The 18,731-nt window shown below is 43.4% G+C and overlaps 1 protein-coding gene across 1 annotated transcript in view; it reads left to right on the forward strand.

Annotated features, from left to right (window-relative positions):
* Positions 1-346: 346 nt before the first annotated feature.
* The window catches only part of CPS1 (carbamoyl-phosphate synthase 1), a gene marked incomplete at both ends in the record, with an annotated part of 94,945 nt that continues 76,560 nt past the window's right edge, over positions 347-18,731 (forward strand). The window contains 6 exons of the mRNA XM_082001397.1: positions 347-469; positions 8,922-9,031; positions 13,126-13,270; positions 14,347-14,436; positions 15,231-15,287; positions 17,724-17,816. Of these exons, the coding sequence (XP_081857523.1) occupies positions 347-469; positions 8,922-9,031; positions 13,126-13,270; positions 14,347-14,436; positions 15,231-15,287; positions 17,724-17,816 (618 nt within the window). The remainder of the gene's footprint in view (positions 470-8,921; positions 9,032-13,125; positions 13,271-14,346; positions 14,437-15,230; positions 15,288-17,723; positions 17,817-18,731) is intronic.

Below are 18,731 nucleotides of genomic sequence, written 5' to 3' on the forward strand. Positions count from 1 at the left end.
GGTTTTGCTGTTTTCTAGCAGGCAGAGCTGGTGTCTGGCCTGTGGTGCAACCCCTACAACAGTGTTCAGAGACCAGCCTGAAGGAAAGTGTTGCAAGGGTGTCTAAGTGAGCACCCCTCCAAGGAGGGGCGGGAGGAGGTGGGGCTGCACCAGAGACTCTTAAATGGCAGAATAAATGGAAAGGTGTAGGGCAGCACTGTACAGTCAGTCCAGCACACCCGGTGTGTCTCTGTTTTCTTCCCCTGTGACCTGCAAGAGCATATTGTTTGCACCAAGTCTTGAAGAAATACATACAAGCAGATTTTTGTTTTGTCTTGTTTTTAGTTACCTGTCGACAACTTTCAAGATGACAAGAATTTTGACAGCTTGCAAAGTGGTGAAGACTTTGAAAGGCAGATTGGAGTTTTGCAATGTGTCTGCTGATCACTGGAGTTTCTCAAGGACTGGTACCAGGTTGTTGAGCATCAAGGTAACAGTAACTGAGCTACTGTGGTTTAATAGATGTGTTTGGCATGCTGGGAGATAGCTGGCTGCAGATAACAGGGCTTACCTAGACATATAAAATTGAACCGAGGGAGATTTGTCTGAACCCTAAACAAGAGAGTTGCTTGGCTAACTGGTCTTATTAGCTAAGCAAACACACTTTTTTCTGTAGTCTGTAATGGAAATTATAAGGTAAATTGCACCAAAAGGTGGAAGTTCAGGGTTTCAGTTAATTATTATATGGCATTTTCTTTAGAAACACCTCACCCTTCTATAGGACTGATAGCTAACAGATCTTTCAATCCATATGAGCATGAATCAGCTAGATATTTAAAAACATGCATCACTTGAAGCATGTGATTAATCCTATTGGATCCACAAAGGATCCATTTTCAATATATTGGAAACCATGATGGCTCTGAGATTAATCGGAGAGGTAGACAACTCTTTGCAAATGCATCAGTGTATCACCTCTTGATTTACTGGAGCTGGAACCGCTTGGTTCACTTTCTTCTGCTCTTTGTTACAAGAGCTGCATTTGAGCAGCTTTGCTAGTGTAATGCAGGCAGGTGTGGCAGAATATAATGGTGAAATGGGATTTCCTGTGTGAATTCTGTAGCACTGACAGGGTTTTGTCATCGTGCACTTTGCGTTGAAAAGGCACTCTTGCCCGTGTATCCCGTCGAATCAACAGTAATAGAATTAGCAGCCGGAGGAGTGATGTTTCAGCAGGTGGCGGGGAAGAGCTCTCAGAGACTTCGGCTTCAGGTACCCAGTGGATGCCACCTTATCTGGCAGGGTGGAGTAGAGGGCTGATCAGTATTGCTTCTGTTCACTGAGGACTAGGGTTTCTCCTACCTGTCCCACAGCCACTGATTTTTCAGGAGTTCTCTGAGGTCCTGGCAACGGACCCATTACATTTAAAACAAAAATTGGCTGCAGAGAAAAACTGAATGAGGAAAGAGGCATCCGTATTTTCATCCTTTCTTTCAGCATGTGAGTTCTCAGTTTAGCTTTGTCTCACCTGCATTTAAAAACAGAGCCTGTGTTGTGACTAGTGTTCTTGCTAATGGATCTGTCTTCCCCTTCCTGAAAGTGCACAGCAGGCATCATCTGTTACCTTGTTCACTGTCTTAAAGCACAACACAGTAATCTTCCTCCCAACAGATTGATCCCAACTCTGCAATCAGATCTGGCTTAGGAGGAAGCTATTCCTCCTTGTGATGACAATAGGAGTCCTACTTGTGAACTAGAAAGCCATTGAGGTTACCAGTTTCAGCAGCTGCACCATTTGAAGAGGAAGTAGGTCTCTGACCTGAGGTGCAAGTTCCGTGGTTGTTCCTCAGGCTGGTAAAGCCATATTGGTTTGACACTGACCACACATTAAAACTATGTCAGAGCCCTCTGGTGGGGCAGTGCCATCTTTCGCATCTTCTAGGGCAGGTGCCAGCTTCTATTGTTCCGTTTTGAAATTTCAGCACTGGGCTAGAAAGTGTCCCCTGGTGTGATAAAGCAAATTGCGACACAGTTGGAACAATCTCTTTGGGCTTTGTGCTTCAAACTGAAACAGGATAGGAGAAAATAGAGACCATTTTACTGCCAGTATTGCTGGATGAGTGCAGCCTATGAATGCACTAGGAGGTGCTGCTCTGATCACAGTGTCTGGGGCATAGGAGCCCTGGGTTCATATTGGCTGCTTGGTTTATGGCTGGTGGTGGCCTGTAGCATCAGTATGCTGATACTATGTATTGTAGAACAGGAGTCTATGGAGGTACACTCAAGTTCACTAGGCTGTTAAAAGCTGTCAAGCTAACTAAGCAGGACCAAAGAGTTCTGCTGGAACACCATCCTTGCTTGTCTCTATTGCCTCTGATACCTCTCTTGCTTTTTGGAGTTGGTTCAGTTATTTCTGCCATGCCCTGTAGAGTACAGCAGTTGAAGCCTTGTGATGCACAGAGAAGTGAGTTCAAAGACACTTTAGTCTGTGGTTAGAAGTCTGCAGCAGCAAAAGGCATCTTCCACTGGTAAAGCTTTGTAGCCCATGGTTAGGGTTCAGCTTTTGGAGAGACACCATCTTTCTTTACACATCCCAGGATAATTCTGGTAGGCACCTGCAGTAGGCTGGATCTGATGCATTCTTATACTGATGGATTAGTATCTGAAGTTTGTATTTGGCATCTTAAATGACAGATTGATGGTGTTCGGTACATGTTTTGTCATTCATTCAAGGACTGCACAGTGACAGACCTACAAGGTCGTGTCTCATAATGCTGAGGCATCCAATTAAGAAGTTTCATGCTCATGGAAAACTGCTGCCCTACTCTGATGGAGTTAGAGTACCAGCTGTTCTAGCATCTACCTAATTCTGTGCTTGTAAAGCTAAAGAGTGATTGCTTAAAGTCAACGACAGCAATGCTGAAGGCAAGGTGAATGAATATTAAGAAAGCAATGCCAAGTGAAATCTTTGGGAGCTATTTTAACCTCAGTCCCAGCAATTGCAAATACACCCGAGGATGGTCAGAATGAATCGGGCCCTCTTTCCGTTTTAAGGTGTGTGATAGAATCTATTGCAGGGTGGCCAAGACCTACTGTGCATCTGAAGTGCTGAGTCTGGTGGAGCATTTGTACCTGCACTGTGACTAGCTGGCTCACCACAAAGTGTGGGTGCTAGCCAGCCAGCCCCAGAAGTCTCTTTCTGACATAAATTATGTGACATTTTCTGCCTTGGCATTGACATTGGGGAAAGTTGTTTCCATATTAGACTTGGTTATTTGAGTTCAAGACCTACAGGAGTTTGTGTTGTCAGAGTGAGTGCTTGAACTCATGGAGAGTAAGAACACTGGTATCTAGTGTAGTGTAGGAGCCTGTGGCTCTTGAGATCTCAGCTCAGATTTTTAACGTCACCTGCCAAGAGCCATGTGATTCTGTTTGAATTCATAATCTGGAATACAAAAACTTGAACCTTTACTGGCCTGGGGCTTTTGCATTAAGACAGTGACAGGCTTATACACCTTTTTCCATGGGACATACAGAAGCAGAAGTGGAAGAGACTCTCTAACATACATACGCAAGCAGTAAAGCAGCAGGCTGAGGGAAAATTTAAGGTCCTAGAAAGCCAACCCTATTGCATAGCTTTGCATCAGAGTGTGGAAATTAACTGTAGTTGTGAGACGAGTGACCAAGTAGTGACTTATGGCTGGGTTTGGTGTTCCAGCCATCATTAGAGGTAATGGATGTTTGTAAGAAGTTTGGAGAAAGAGTGAAATGCAAAGTAATTAAGGTGTGCAGACTAATGGCAGTAGAGGTAATGATCCCATTCTCCCATTATTGCAAGCTTAAATGAGCATTTAGTTGCCTTTTATTGCTTTTTCTCAGCAAAAATTCTCTTAAATTTCCTTTTTAAGGAGCATAACAAAATACAGTGAAAACGTGTTTCTAACCTATGTATAAGCTAAGTAAAGTATTAGAAAGCATGAGGGAGAGGTGGTAGTTTTAGTAGAGCGCCTAATAATTCTTCTCCCAAGTCTGTTTTCTGTCCAGTTAAATGCAGCCTATGTGGGAAAACAGCATTGTAGGTGAGCAGTCTGAGATGTGGGGACTCACAGGTCCATATTTCCCTATTGCATCCCATCCTTCAGTTCTAAAGGGGAGATGGAGCACCCACAAGTGAAAGAGGAGCACAGAAAGCAGATCAGAGACCCCTGTGGGCTCTCTGTAGGGGTGCTTAGCATCTGTGGTTTCGGGGTAATCAAGCTTTATAATTCAGGAAGGGGCAGAGAGACTGCAGCTCGAAGCTTATATCATTTAATGCTCATCTGAGGCCAGTGTAGTTAAATGGGGATGTAAAGAGTAGTATGAGCAATAAATAGGTGGCTTTTAACAGTATAGCTGGCTCAGTAAGGAATGGATCGGGAGAGCTATAAAAACCACCAGGAGCAAGCTAAAAACATAGTTAGAAATGAGAGGGAGAGGAGGAAAATTTTTGAGCACTGGCTTTAGAAACTATTTCAGATTACTGTAAAAGGGCTCTTCAAGTACATTTTGAAGCAGATGGAAAGTAACTGAGAAAATGACTGCATGGGAAGCAGAGAGATGTGTGAGGAGGTGAAAGATCAGTCACAAGCTACTCCACTCGCTCTCTTTGGAGGTGAAAGTGAAGGGGAGGTAAAATGGGGCTTGTTCCCTTACAGATGGGGGGAACTTAGTGAGCTGCTACTGTGAGGGAGAGAAGGGGTGCTCCTTTCCTTGGGTGCTCAGTGATTGCTGCTAGGTGCCTTACCTGTCTCGGTTCCCCCCCTTCCTTTGATTTTTGTCATGAGCAAAGATTTGTGGCATTGTTGTGAACAGCCTTAAGAAGAATCCAAGTTGTAGGAGCTGTGACTTTTCTGCCATGGTACCTGTGATGCATTTCTGGCTTTTCATTCTCTTTGGCTTGGAAGGTAAAGGTACTAATGCAATTCTTCTCCATAAAGTTATCCTAAGTGTGAACCTTCTTTGATGTATCCCAAGACACTGACCTGGCTTTTGATTCATTCTTTATTCTTGCCCTTTCTTCTTCTCTTAATTTTAGCCAGAAGCAAATGTGCTAAAATAAATTATATATATAAAAAGAGGTTGGCAAAGGAAGTCTTGGCTGTTAGCAATGTCCAGATAGATATCCAGCCTGTGATGGCATAGTACTCACAAGAAGAGACATTTTTCTATCAAAGGTAAAACTCCTCCCTTGTTCCTGGTTATTTGGTCTTGAGAGAGCGGATGTAGCACAGTCCTGACATCAGCTTTCTACTGTAGAAAAAATCTGGTGTCTGCTTCTGCGCTTCTGATACTTTGGCTGTTATGTAGCCGGCCAGATTTGTGTGCCAAGAAATGTGGCAGAGGCGGTCGTGCTGCATGGAATCAGGGCCTGCCTTAGAAAGGAGATGTTTTATCATCTTCTTACTGGAGGGAAATAAACTGGCCTGCACTGAAATTGAGTCCCGGCTGTGTCTCTGCCGTACATCAGTGCCCATCCTGGCTTCAGTACTCAGCATACTTGTAGTCCTCCAGCAGTCCAGCGTTCAGGGTTCAGCTTGTCCTTGCCAAGATAAACTGAGGGATTTCTTTTGAGGAAAAAGTTGACTTCCTTGACAGGTTACTCTGTGAGGCAAGTAGAAAAGAAAAATTAGCTGTTCCCTTTCCAGTACAGCGGTTTGTAGCAGGTATGCTTTAAAAAGCAAATTGTACTGCAGATGTTTTGAGATTTTGCAGATCTTTATCATCCATCCTGTAGATAGGAAGGGCTGCTAGAGCAGGGAACTAACAGAACTAATTCATCTGTCTTTTTACTCTTTTTTTTTTTTTAAACTGCTACAGTGCTTTGTTTACTATGTGTGCTGTGTGAAGTGCTTAGTGAAGTGGGACCTGAACTAGCTAACTCTTCCAGTTGCTTTGACAAAATGCTCAAAACCTAGCAATACCACAGCAATGGCAGAACCCTTTCTGTTAGCCATCTCCATCCTCAAAGCTCTTGAAAAGCCCTGCAGGCTCTCTAGAGCACAGGGAGCTCTGCTAAAGGTAAAGCTACTGGCATGTAGGAAGGAGAAATCAGATGGCAAATGGTGTATCTCACACTGGGGAGGGTGGTGGGGCATGGTGGAAGAAACATTTTAGTTAAGACTATGACAGAAGGTTATCTGAGACTATATGGGGATGCTTCCGAGAAGGTTGAAGACAAAAGGACCTCACAGAAGCTCTGGGATTTTTGTTTATTTCTTGCTTCTTGTTTTTTTTGAAAGTGAAAATCTCTCCCGACTAATCCCTGATTGAGCCAACTGGCCTTCTCTGCAGCCTGTAAATCACTTTTCACATTAAAAACAAAACTGAAAAGACAGGGCAGGCTGGCAGCTTAGGGATATGGTAACACCTCTGCTGGAAATGTAAGCAAGAATAATTGCTCCTGGAATGCTCAACAAACCAACCACTTAATTAAGAATAATAAATCAAGTAAGGGAGGGAAACATTTGAACATCTATCCCTTGCTATAGCTGAACTTGCAGACAGGTTATGCTTGCTCAGGGATGTTCTTCTGCATTACTTTAACACTGTGTAGGGGCTCTAATAGTACAACAGGGGCTTCTGTTCAACAGAAATTATTTCTGTGCTGGTCTGATGTGTAGAAGGGCAGGTGGTCCTGTGGTGGGAGGAAAGACATGCAGATTCCTGTCAAGTACTATAGTGAAGGTGAGGCTCTAAAGATCACAGTGGTTGCTATGGATTTTGTCCCTGAGGAGTCAGATGGATCTTAACTTTTCTGGTCATTCCACCATTGTGGACTTTGCTTCCTGAAGGATTCTCCCAGTCTATGTTTGCAGTTGGGACTGCGATTCAAGCGATTACCGGAACTTGTACCAACGAACGGTAGGACTTAATTAAACTGGAGCTGATATTTGTGTGGACTCAAATACGTGGCCTGCTGGGGGAAGGAATCCATCTCTTGAAACTAAGGCTGAGAGAAACCGGTTCCTGCAGTCAGTCTCCCATGTTGGCAGTGTGGGCTGGGTTTTCAGCAGGCTTCAGAAAGGGCAGAGGTCCTGTTGAAAGCCCAACCTGAGGTTTCTCTGTGCTTTGTAATGCTTTGAGTGTGTGGCAGCTTTCTTCAGTGAGAGGCTTAGCGAGATTAAGAAACTGACCAAGCTGTAATTTTTATTTGCACTAAATCTAGGGGATTTAGCCACAAAAGGTATATTTGTAACTGGGGAAGGAGAGGATTTCAGTGTTGCTGACTGCCCCATCCAAGGGTGTGGGAGGGTTCAGAAAATGATGGCTAAACCTTTTGAGAATGACTGGATGTTTGACATTAATGAGGAAAAAATGCAAGGCTAAAAGCACCCCAGATGCACAGAATTCAATTGCTTGGCAGTGCAGTTTGATTGTTAGTGTATTTTGCAGTACATTAGTAATTGATCTGTTCAGTATTTGCAACTGCAGAGGAGCTCTAGATGAATATTTGCCATGATTGTTACAAAATGTTCCAATGCTGGGAATGAAATTTCTCCTTGCTGTGATTGTTCATCTGATTTATGGCTAATGGAAAGCAGCTCTCCTGCTCCTTTCTACAGCAAATTGTTCTTGATTCTTCTTTAAAAAAATCCCAGTAGGAGGAATTGTTCTGTAACAAAACCCAGTATGAAGTTAAATCATGGTGAAAGCTGCTGTCTGGTGGATACGCTTGGCACACCTCCTGTGGCGCAGACCATTGGGGTTTTTGCGCTGGTGGTCACTCTGTGACTGCAGCTCCATGCCCAGGAGGCAGCTGTGCTTGCATTCCAGAAGTGCAAGTTTCTCAGGGCCCAAAAGGGTCATTGTCCAAATTCTTTTAAGCCCAGAAATTCATTGGCAAATCTATTTCCAGCTTTGCTTACTCCCTCTCTTCCCCTGCAGGTCATCAGTGATCCTCCTGACTGAAGGAATCTCCCTGCTCATTCTGTCCTTTCTGTTGTGCATACACTCATTACTTTTTTGATAGTAACTGGAATTCCCAGGTGGTTTCCCATCAGATTCCTGGACAGGCTAAGAAAGGTTTAGTTTCCAAATGAGGCAAAAGAGGGTGTGTTTAGTCTGGTAAGTGCAAAGACTGAGATGTGTCACTGAATTTCTTAATGACTTTTGTAAAAGTCACTCTCTATGTCCCATTTTCCTCAGCTCTAAAATAGTGATTAAAGGTGTAAGGGATCCCACAGTTAATGTGGGGCTTGGCTCCGGTAAACACTTTCTGAAAGAGGTGCAGTTTTATGGGAAGATTTCCTCTAGGCTGCTTGTTCTGTATCTACCTCTTCCAGGACAATTTATGCCTATCCCTGAGGTAACTGAGACCGTGAGTGTCTGTCTGATCCATGAGTTCCTCTCTTCTTGTGTCCTACAGTGGAATGGACTGGTATTGTGAATTTTGCCATCCAACACCAGTCCTACTAAGCATTCACTTATTTTTAGCAGCTTAGCTGTACGGTTGCAACGGAAGTTAAGCACCTATCAAAGGTCACTGCTGGATGAAAGCCAGCATACTCAGCAGCAAGCTTGGAGCAAACATTGAGGAGAGAGGCCATCCTTTCCCTGCAGAGTTATGATATTGGTTAATTGAAAGATATGATAAGGGGAAGAAATGAACAAAGTGATATGGAAGGAGCCAGGGTGAGCCCACAGTAATAGCAGCACATGCTCTGCTTGCGATGAAGTTTGCCAGCTGCCTTGCCCTTATTAGGAGCACAATGCTTCCTAAGTGTTAGAAAGAAAAAGAGCATCAGGAGACTAGTAAAAGAGACAGGATCTTGGCAGCAGGGAATGGTAGAGGGGCAGAAATACTTGCAATGCGAGGCGCGAAAGGCAGGTGTCCTAACTGTTACCTGTATAAACATCAAATCTTTTCCTACTGTATGTGAGTCTCTTCATGTGCCTTTCTCTAGGCGCAGACAGCGAACTTGGTGCTGGAAGATGGGACGAAGATGAAGGGCTATTCTTTTGGCTATCCATCCTCCACAGCAGGGGAAGTCGTATTCAACACTGGTCTTTCTGGGTAAGGCAAGAGCAAATGAGATGTAAACACCAAAACGTCTGTGGAAACTTGTGAAAGCTGCTTTTTCCAAGCTCATGGGGTCCTGATCCAAGCATGTAGTCTTCTGTATAAGAAAACACCGTAGTCCAGGGATAGCGAGTGGGAGATAGTTAATGAAGAGACTTCAGACAGTCCTCTTGTGTCATAGCATTTGTGGTGATGAGCAACATTTAAGACTGATATAACTAACCATGATAGTGAGGTATGTAGGGATCTGATCCCTTCCCATCGAAATGCAGCCATAGCTGAGTCAGAGCACAGGAGCTGCCTTTGTTCTCCCTCTAGTGCCCTGATCAAATATAGACGTTTGAAGCATCTGCAGCCTTCTGGGTAATGGAGCATGGCTTCCGAGTGCAAAATTCTTAAATTCTGAGGTTCCCAAGTTGGTAACCTATATGACCCATCCCTTATGACATTTGTTGGCTCACAACACAGTTAAGGATGCATTTAAAGTCTGTGCCCTTTCCAGCTAAAGGGTAGGATCAGATTCATGCCTAACCTAGCATGACTCTCTGTCCTCTTGAGTGGTAGAAGCCAGTGGCTGGCTTAGGATGGCAGCCAAATGCTGCCGGTGCTTTTGTTGAACTGCTTGAGCAGAGTAAATCCGCCCAGAGGAATGAGGCTTTTGGCTAGGAGAGGGGCATGTCCTTGGGGAGGTGAGACAGCTCTGAGGTTGTTGGTGCTTGAGCTTTTTCTGCAGTCATTCATAGCTGTCTTTGCCCAGCTGCCTTGCATTCCCCAAATTCTGCCCTCCTTTGGAGAAACCAGCACTCACAGGATGAGTTTTTAAATGATCTCACTGGTGAGAATGTTAAATTGCTGCAGAGGGGAATCTGTTTGCAAAGTTTTGCATTAGGAGTCAATTATTTAAGTATTTTGACAGCACTAATTACTGGCTATGTTAATATACCTGCCAAAAAGCAACTGTTTAATATAGATCAGAATGATGGAGGGTACCAGAGTTCTCTTCTTGCTGATAGATTATGGGCAATAAATCTTGTCACATCACAAAAGTCAAGGAGGACCTGGTGGATTAATTTCCTCTCCACACGCTACTGTGGCAGAAGAAGCTGTGTTTGCCCATTTTCTAGTGATTTGGGGAGGATGCCTGTGGAAGAGAGATCTCTTCTGTGCTGGGGAGCATATGAGCATGGAGGGAACATTCAAAAAGTAAAGTTGTATCTTCAGAGCACTCTCCAGGAACAGGACCTTGATTTATTCAGAGAAGAGGAAGATAAGAGTTTGCAGCATTGTTGCAGATGATAAAAGTGACAGATTTGTTACCAGTCCAGGGATTGCTGTCCAGTGAAAGAAACCCTGTAGCTCTGCCTAGTGCTCCTGAGCACAGAGATCAAGTCCTTGTATATCCAGAGGAACCCAGCTACCACTTTTCATTGACACAGCGAAAGGCTAAGCGCCTGTGTGAAGGAGGTGCCCAGGGTTGAGGCCTTTTACAGACTGTCTGGGCACATCGCAATTTGTCAGTATAGGGAGCAAGAGGCTAGTACAGGGGTGATTTTGCCATGGCTGCTGTTAAGCCTCAGACCACTGCTTTCTGTGAAGTGGGTGTTTCTAAATGCTGAGTGGGGTCAGCGTGGGCGCTGTGCTGGGATGATTAATAATGCTGCTCTCCACCTTGTCTCCTCATCTGGACTTCCACATTCCAATTCATGTTACAGAGCGGGGAGTCAAAGCACTTTATGTGCATACAGCTTACAGGCTTGAAGTAGCTAAAGTTGGCTGACGTGTTGTGATATTACTCTAGAATAGAGGGCAGAGAGCACTGTTTTGGGGCTGGAATGTTGAATTTTCATTAGAAAAGCATGAGGGTGAACTTTTCAGAAACATTTTCTCAAAAAAAAAAAAGGCCTTAGTGTTGCAGCCATCTGTTTGGTATAGGAAACAAAGGAAGAGGGGAGATTTCCAATTAAGAAAGAAGAATTACAACCCATAAAATGCTCCCATGTTTGAAACAGCTCAGTAAATGCATTTGCCTCCAGAAAGTCTGTGTGTGTTCCCCATGATACTCTAGCAAGAGAACTCATTGACGGGAATTTACTGAAATCAGGCAGGCCTCTGGGCAGGCACAGCAAGGACTGGACCTTGCAGCATGTTTGGAACTCCCATCTGCTCCTCTGTGCTCCACAAGGCATTGTGCCTGCTTAAAGGACATTGTGCCTCAGTGCAGAGCTGTGCCTTCATACCCCAGCCAAACCCAGTGGCTCTCTGTCCTTGTTTGCTGATTACAAATAACATGCAAAGGTTAATTACATTAGCTTTGTCAGTAACAAAGAGTCTTTTGGAAGCGTAACCAATTGACTCTGAAGGAGAGAGCAATGCCAAATGTTCACATTCCATGCATTTACTGCAGTTCTGTTTTCGTGCTGCACTTTGTGTGGCTGTTTACCTGCAGCAGGAAGTATAGATTTGAGCAGCAGGAGAGACTTACCTGAAAATATTTCACGGCCATTGTTCATTTGACATGTCATTCCTCAGAGCTGGCTGGTGTGCTACATCATCTATATCTGCCTGCAACCATTCTGGGTTTTGTGAAGAGTTTCCCAATGTTTGGCAATTAATCTTCTGGCAGTAAGTCCAATGTTCCATAAAAATATCTCTTGTGACTTGCTGATATCTGGTAGATGGCTGGAGTTGCCAATTATGTATTGTTTAAACAATTATGACAATAATAAACTATATTTTGTATAGGGCAGATTAATCCTAAAGTGTCTTTATGCATTTGGCTAAATATTTGTTTGGATGACTTCATCTGTTGCTAAATTACAGCTGCTTTTGGGTTGAAAGACAGCAGCTGTTTAATGGATTGCTGCAATGGTATGCTACAGTATAAAGGAGAAAGAGAAGGACTGCATGTTAATTTAGCTGAAGAATAGGAGCATGGGCCTGTAGACCATGTTTACCCTGTCCCCCTCTTTAGGGTTGACAGTGAGACTGGATCTACTGGATCCAGAGCTGATAGTTGGCAAAATCCTAGGTTTGATCCTTCACTGCAGAAGAATGTTCCACCACGCTTTTAAGTCTGTCCTTGCCAAGAAGGATATTCATGCAGGTGCTTGAACAAAGTTGTGGCTCCTGAGGCTTCTGCCTGGGCTAAAGATACAAGGACATGCTTTGGGTCCTTGTGACCAGGGTGGATCTCAAAGCATTGCCTTCAGCTTGCCTTCTTCAGAAATACACAAACCAACTTCCAAGCACTTAAGAGTCTTGTCAGGTGAAATGTATGGTGTCCTGTGTGTGGGAACCCAGAGATTGCATAGGAATTTTGTAGAGGCCAGCTCTCTGCTGGGGGAAGCTGCAGAAGTGGTGCTGTGGCAGGGTTTGTTGACAGAGCAGGTAGGAGAGAAGAACCCAGAGTAGCAGTGAGGAATTACGAGGATGATTCACAGCTGCTTCTGTGATCCCCAGACAAAAAGACAGGCATAGATTTGTCTACCTTCTCCCCCACAGAAAGAGCAGTTACAACCCTGAACATCTCAAGACCTGCAAGCTCTGGACTGGGGAAGGGGCCAAGTCTGGGCAAACAGCTCTGTTGACTGTCGGCTTTTCAGCTGGACTTTTCTATTGCCACAGAGAAGGGCAAGTTCTAACCCCGCATGAAGGGAAGGAGACAGCAATGACAAAGCACTGCCCACATGGAGTGCCCAGGGAATGTCCAAGCCCTAGCTGTTATCTATAGGTCAAGCAATATGCCATGCGCTTACTGCAGTTCTGTGATTGCTCTGTGCTTTGTGTAGTTGTTTACCTTATGTTAAATCTCAAGGACTCTGAGTTTGTTAATAGTTCCTCTGTTCTTCTTAAATGAAACCTGAGGAGCCAAAGCCTTTTCTTGTTCTCAGTGTCAAATGTTTAATCACAGATGGCAAAGTTGTAGCAGATTCACAGATGTGTTTGCTTTTATACTGAGAATGGTTTCACATGAATACCACTTCTGTCCTTTTGTCGTATGGGAATTCAGACCTGTCTTGTTTTCACTGTCTCTTTTGATTTCCTTTCAACTCTGGAACAATCCACTTTGCTATTGCTTCTTCATCTAGGTACACAGAAGCCTTGACAGATCCCAGCTACAAAGGACAGATTCTTACACTGGCTAACCCCATAGTTGGGAATGGTGGAGTGCCTGACACGGCTGCTTTGGACGAAATGGGCCTCAGGAGGTTTCTAGAGTCTGACGGCATCAAGGTAATATTGGGAGATGCAGAGCTGATCAAAAGGTGATCAGCCTGAGTGTGTGCGTGCAGGAGTTTACTGGCACCCTCACAGAATTTAGAAGGAATCAGTGACACTCAGCCTTTCTTTTTCTTCTTCTGGATATTGTCCTTCGGAAGAATGATGGCAAGAGATAATCCATCCTGCTTTGTGTACCAGGCCATGTGCTGTCTGAAAGCAGTGTGTTTCCCATCAGTGATACACATGCTACTGTTTTTGTGAACTGCTGTCCTGGATGGCTTTTTTTCCACATTCCCTTCTGCCTCATATTTACCTGTGTTTGCCCAGGACTGGTTGCCACAGACAGATCAAATGCCAGTGAGAATGAGAATTTTCTGTGTGCTGAGACTTTTCTCTGTGTGCCTGTACTACCACCGATAGGGGAGGTGACAGCTGTGTGGAGAAGGCCATACGTACTAGTGCAGGAACCAGTATTTACACTGTGATGACAGGATATTGGCTAGGAGCAGGGCTGTGTCCATGCAGTGGTGGCAATACTGAAAAATGAAACAAAACCATGTAATTGCAGAACCAGTGAAATGCTTTATCTGTCCTGAGGTGAGATTACTCCTTTATAAGCTAACTCCACTGGAAAATGGAGTTGACTTTTGAAATGAAATGCCACTTTAAAATGAAAAGTTTTCTTAAACAAAAAATGAATAAAAATAAAATGTTTTGTCTTGTCTGAAATTTTCATTTTCTTTCCAATGAGAAGTGTTTTCTCAGTTTAATGCAATTTGCAGATTTGGTTACCTGGAAGTCTCATTATTCTATGAATTTTCCTAAGTGAAATGACCCAGATACAATCATGACAGAACACTGAAGTCTTCATCCTTTTGTCAGGCACCTGTTTTGGTGACTGGAAGCAGAAACCCTCTGAAGACTCAGGTTTGCTACTTTTTTGTTAAATAAGAGCAGCCACACCATGTCTGCCTAGACTCGTGTCCTGTCCATGATACAGTTTGCAATGGATGAATAGTGAAAACTCAGAAGGTACAGGGCAAGTACTGAGTGATCCTTCAGGACAAAGTGACCTTTCTTCCCTGCAGGTTTCGGGTTTGCTGGTGCTGGATTACAGCAATGAGTACAGCCACTGGCAGGCTGCTAGGAGCCTGGGAGAGTGGTTGCAGGAAGAACAGGTGAGCAACCTAGGGGTAACTACATTATGAGAACAAACCCCTCATGTATGGGAACAGGGGAAAGATCTGCTGGCTTTGAGCTGCTAACTACTCTTCTCCTCAGATGTCTTCACCAGTCTGTACTGGGCTCATTCTGTGTTCCTTAGTTCTCTGATTCTTCATCCATTTCTCTTTTTCAGAGTGCCATGGTATTTCCAAGATACGTCCAGAAGAAATGTTAATAAAATGAGGATGTTTAGTTCTCCACAAAAATTAAATATATTATATTATATTATATTATATTATATTATATTATATTATATTATATTATATTATATTATATTATATTATATTATATTATATTATATTATATTATATTGCCAAATGTTTCTGTAGCACTGCTCCTAGTGGTTGCCACAGTTGTAACCTCAAGAGATGTTAGCTGCCAGAACCCCACTGACTTGAAGCCATGGGAATCAAGGATCTGTCAGTAGACTGCCACTGACTTGCGACAGCTAGGAGGGTTAGGTGCTCATAAGTAAGGCAAAACAGAGCTCAAAAATGAGACAGATACTTGCCACATTAGCTTCTTATTTTGTGCTTTTTAGCGCAGAAACTAGATTTGAAGAATTAAGCTATTTATGAGTGGGAATAGGGAGAAGTGAAGAACTGGAAGTGAGGCAGCCTTGGTAATAGTGCTTGCTAAGAGCCAGAGCTCCTTAAACAAGGACATGTTCTTCTCAGCAGAGTGATCTGGCTGCTGTCTTCCTCTGTCTTAGCTGCTTGTTCTCTGACTTATCCTCTTGTGTTTTCAGGTGCCTGCACTGTATGGGATTGATACCAGAATGCTGTCCAAATTAATTCGTGACAAGGTATGATCTGCTTCCCTTAATCTAGTTGCATTAACCTTGCTGTTGCTGGGCCCTTTTTCTAATAGTGCAGCAAACCTGGGGTAGCAATGCTACTCCTGAGCTGACTTGACCTCAGATGCTGCTCAGGTGCCTATGTTCTTCCAAAGGCTCTGTGTCTTGTGTACAGCTGAGGCAATGCTGTGATCCCAGGGACCCCCATCTCCGTGGCTCTGGTCTGGGATCCCTGTTCTACGTAAGTGAACCAGCACAAACTGATGTAAATGAAAGGCCTCAGGTAGCTGTGTCAGACTAGTGTGTCAGACACAACAGGTAGTAGTGTCAACTACATGTTGCCTAAGATAGTAACAGTCAGAGAGAGCAACAGCTCTGGGATACTGTGGATATTCGTTCACAGATGGCAGCACCTTTGGTCAGTGGAAATTTTCTTGCTCCTCAGAGGCAAACGAATGCCTACAATAACCTAAGCTGGATTCCTAACTCAGGCTGGTTTTCTTTGGCTGAAGCCTGTTATTATTTTTAATAGTCATTAGTTTTTTCTGGTTTCCAAGAGCTGACAATTGAGGGACATGAGCAGGATTATGTTACTGAATGGAGGTTAATGTTAAGGTACATTTCACACTGGCTAAAACAGTGATCAAAGCCAGTCTGAATGTAAATGCGCTTCGGAGGCTTTTCTTTTGTAATGGATTATTTGAAGCTGCTCCTTTCTTTAGATGATTTCCCATCTGCAGTTCAAGCCCACACCCAGTTTCATTCCACAGAGCAAAATATGAACAACCCGGCTTGAATAGAGGAATATTTGTAGAAATGAATTCGTATGGGAAGATAGGGTATTGTCTTGCACCTGTAGACAGCAGACAATGCAGTTTAATACGATAGAAAACAGCAATACCTTTTCTACTTTCTTGAGACATACTGTTTAATGGATGAAAGCGTTCCTTTCATCCAAAGTAAATACACTTTCAGTGTTTATCCTGTAACTTAGCAGAGTATGGCAGTAATGCCCATTATACTGGGACTCTGAGTGTATTGTTGCATGGCTTTGAAAATAGTGCATAATGTAGCCTTTTCTCCTAGTCTTCTCAGGGTGAAAAAAACAGCTTAATATTTCACTCCATGTCTGTTTATAAATTGGGAGTGAGAACGGTGCTTCATTTGTGATAAATGCAGAAATGAGCAGTGACTTGTTAAATTGCACTCTAAAGGTAAATGCAGGGCACCATTTGGCTAAATAATCTGGGAGCGAGGTAAGCCACAGGGTTCCTGTTTGCGAGCAAGGGCTTTAGGGCTTTGTCATCAGCCTTTATGTGAATGACTGCCTGTGGCACTCAGCAGTTTCTGTGGTTCCCAAGAACCTGACTTGTTTAAGATGATGCTGACCTTTTCAGCTCTGCTACATGCAAAGCAGCCTGGAGTAGCTTTTAGTGTAAGGTTCTACTCAAGATGAGATAGGATGTCAGCCACTGCTAAGAGCAAAGCTCTGTCTTTAAAACTTACCCTTAGTAGTGTGCATGGCAATGCAAGATTGCCCTAGGAAAATGGCAAGGATACTTCAGGCATGGCCAACCATGGAAGTATCTGATCAAAGAATTGCTAAACCCAGTGAGCAATCCTGGTGTGCATGTCGGTCTGATATGTACAGGGTGAGCCGACTTTAACATGTTTTATCATGAAAGGGTTATGCCTTGAAAGTTACAACAAAATATTGACTTCCTCTGTTTACTTCCCCCTTCCATCCTTGAAAAGTTCTGTGTTGCCTATGTTGAGCAGAGGTTAACCCTAGGTTAATCCCACTTATTCCAGGAGTGGGGCAAAGCCAAAATAGGGATTTTTCCACTGAGAACTTTAATGAGCAGAAGGCGGAGAAGGATACGCTGCTGGAAGAGCAAGAGTGTCCTTACTTCTGCAAGGTGGTAACATCAATAAAGAATAGAGCTTGCTGGAGGTGATTTTTTTGTAACAATTTGTTCAGAAAACAGCTGTGCTGACCTGCCTCCTACATAGCTTTGCCTTACCCCAGCTCTGCTGCCTTGTAGCTATCCACAGGAGGTGGCTGAAGACCTCACAGTGGGTTTCCAAAACCAAAAAGCTTCACACTGCTTTGTGGATTACTCTCAGATCTAAACAACAGTTATTTGGGGATCTGAATTCTGATCCTCTTGGAAGGCAACCCATTTTACTGTCACTAGACAACTTGCCAAACTGCCTATTAACAAATTTTACTGACAATGCCTTTCCCCCAAAGGAAGGACTTTAAAGAGATTTTTGATACCAAGCTAGGCTCATAAACTTCTGAAGATGCTAGAAATGGATATAAGCTGCCAAGAAACCATCTCTAAACAGCTGTTCCAGTCGCTGTGCCTGTCAGCACCTTGTCCCAGTGTTCACAGCTTCTCCTTTTCTCATGCTTTACTGTTTACTGGTGTATTTCCACAGGGCACAGTACTTGGGAAGATTGAATTTGAAGGTCAACCCATGGAGTTTGCAGACCCAAATAAGCAAAACTTAATTGCAGAAGTTTCAACAAAGGTGAGAAGTTCTTCTGTAATCCCAGGGCTATACACTCCAGGTAGTAACTGCTCCCCATTTGCTCTAGGGATCGTCTAGTTTTTCTAAACAAACAATTTGCGGTCCTTTTCTAAACCATACACCTTTCCAGACCATTGAAGAACTGTGATCTCAACATCATCCTTGTAGAATCCCCCATGGCTCCTTAGGTGCAGTGTTGAAGATGTAAAATGAACTGTTGAGCTAGATGTAGTCCGAACAGTACTCTGATCAGAGGATTGTGTGTTGCAAAGACAGGATTGAGAAGTACTGAGGATACAGTTAGACGTAGTATATGGTGGACATTTTCAAACATAAGAAGAATTAATAAAAAGAATTATTGCTTTCCTTAAATAAATTTCAGGAAAGCTCACAATAACATTTGATAATCTGTGTTCAGGTATAATTTTGTTGAGGTGATTCCAGAAGATATTTCTAGATTTCAAAAAGAGACCCAGTTAGGAATTCCCTGGATCTATTATTACTGACATAGCCTGCTTTGGCTATAGATATGTACAGAACAGCAGTTATGTTTGTACACTGTTAGCTGGGCATGCAAACTGTTTGACCACAAGCTGAGAAGAACATTACAAGTCATGAGGATGTAGCAAACAAAGCCTATACTAAAAATAGTAACTATTCTTGTTCCAGTGCAAGGGCTAATGTCGTAAATTGTGAACCCTCTGGGGATTTAATTGTGGGATAAAGAGTGCCTTGGGTGCTTAATCCCATTGACTGAAGTGGGAAATGGGTGTATGAGTCCCTTTTACTAATTCTGTGCTGGTTATGGTGTTTGCAGCTCCTTCAAGAACAGCGAGGTTCTGGAAGAGCTCTGCAAATAGTTACTTGAGTACTGTTCTTGGGCACAAGCTGATGTGTTAGTGGCATGAGTATGAA

This window comes from Phaethon aethereus, assembly GCF_964289735.1.
Source record: "Phaethon aethereus genome assembly, chromosome: 6".
NCBI lineage: Eukaryota > Metazoa > Chordata > Aves > Phaethontiformes > Phaethontidae > Phaethon > Phaethon aethereus.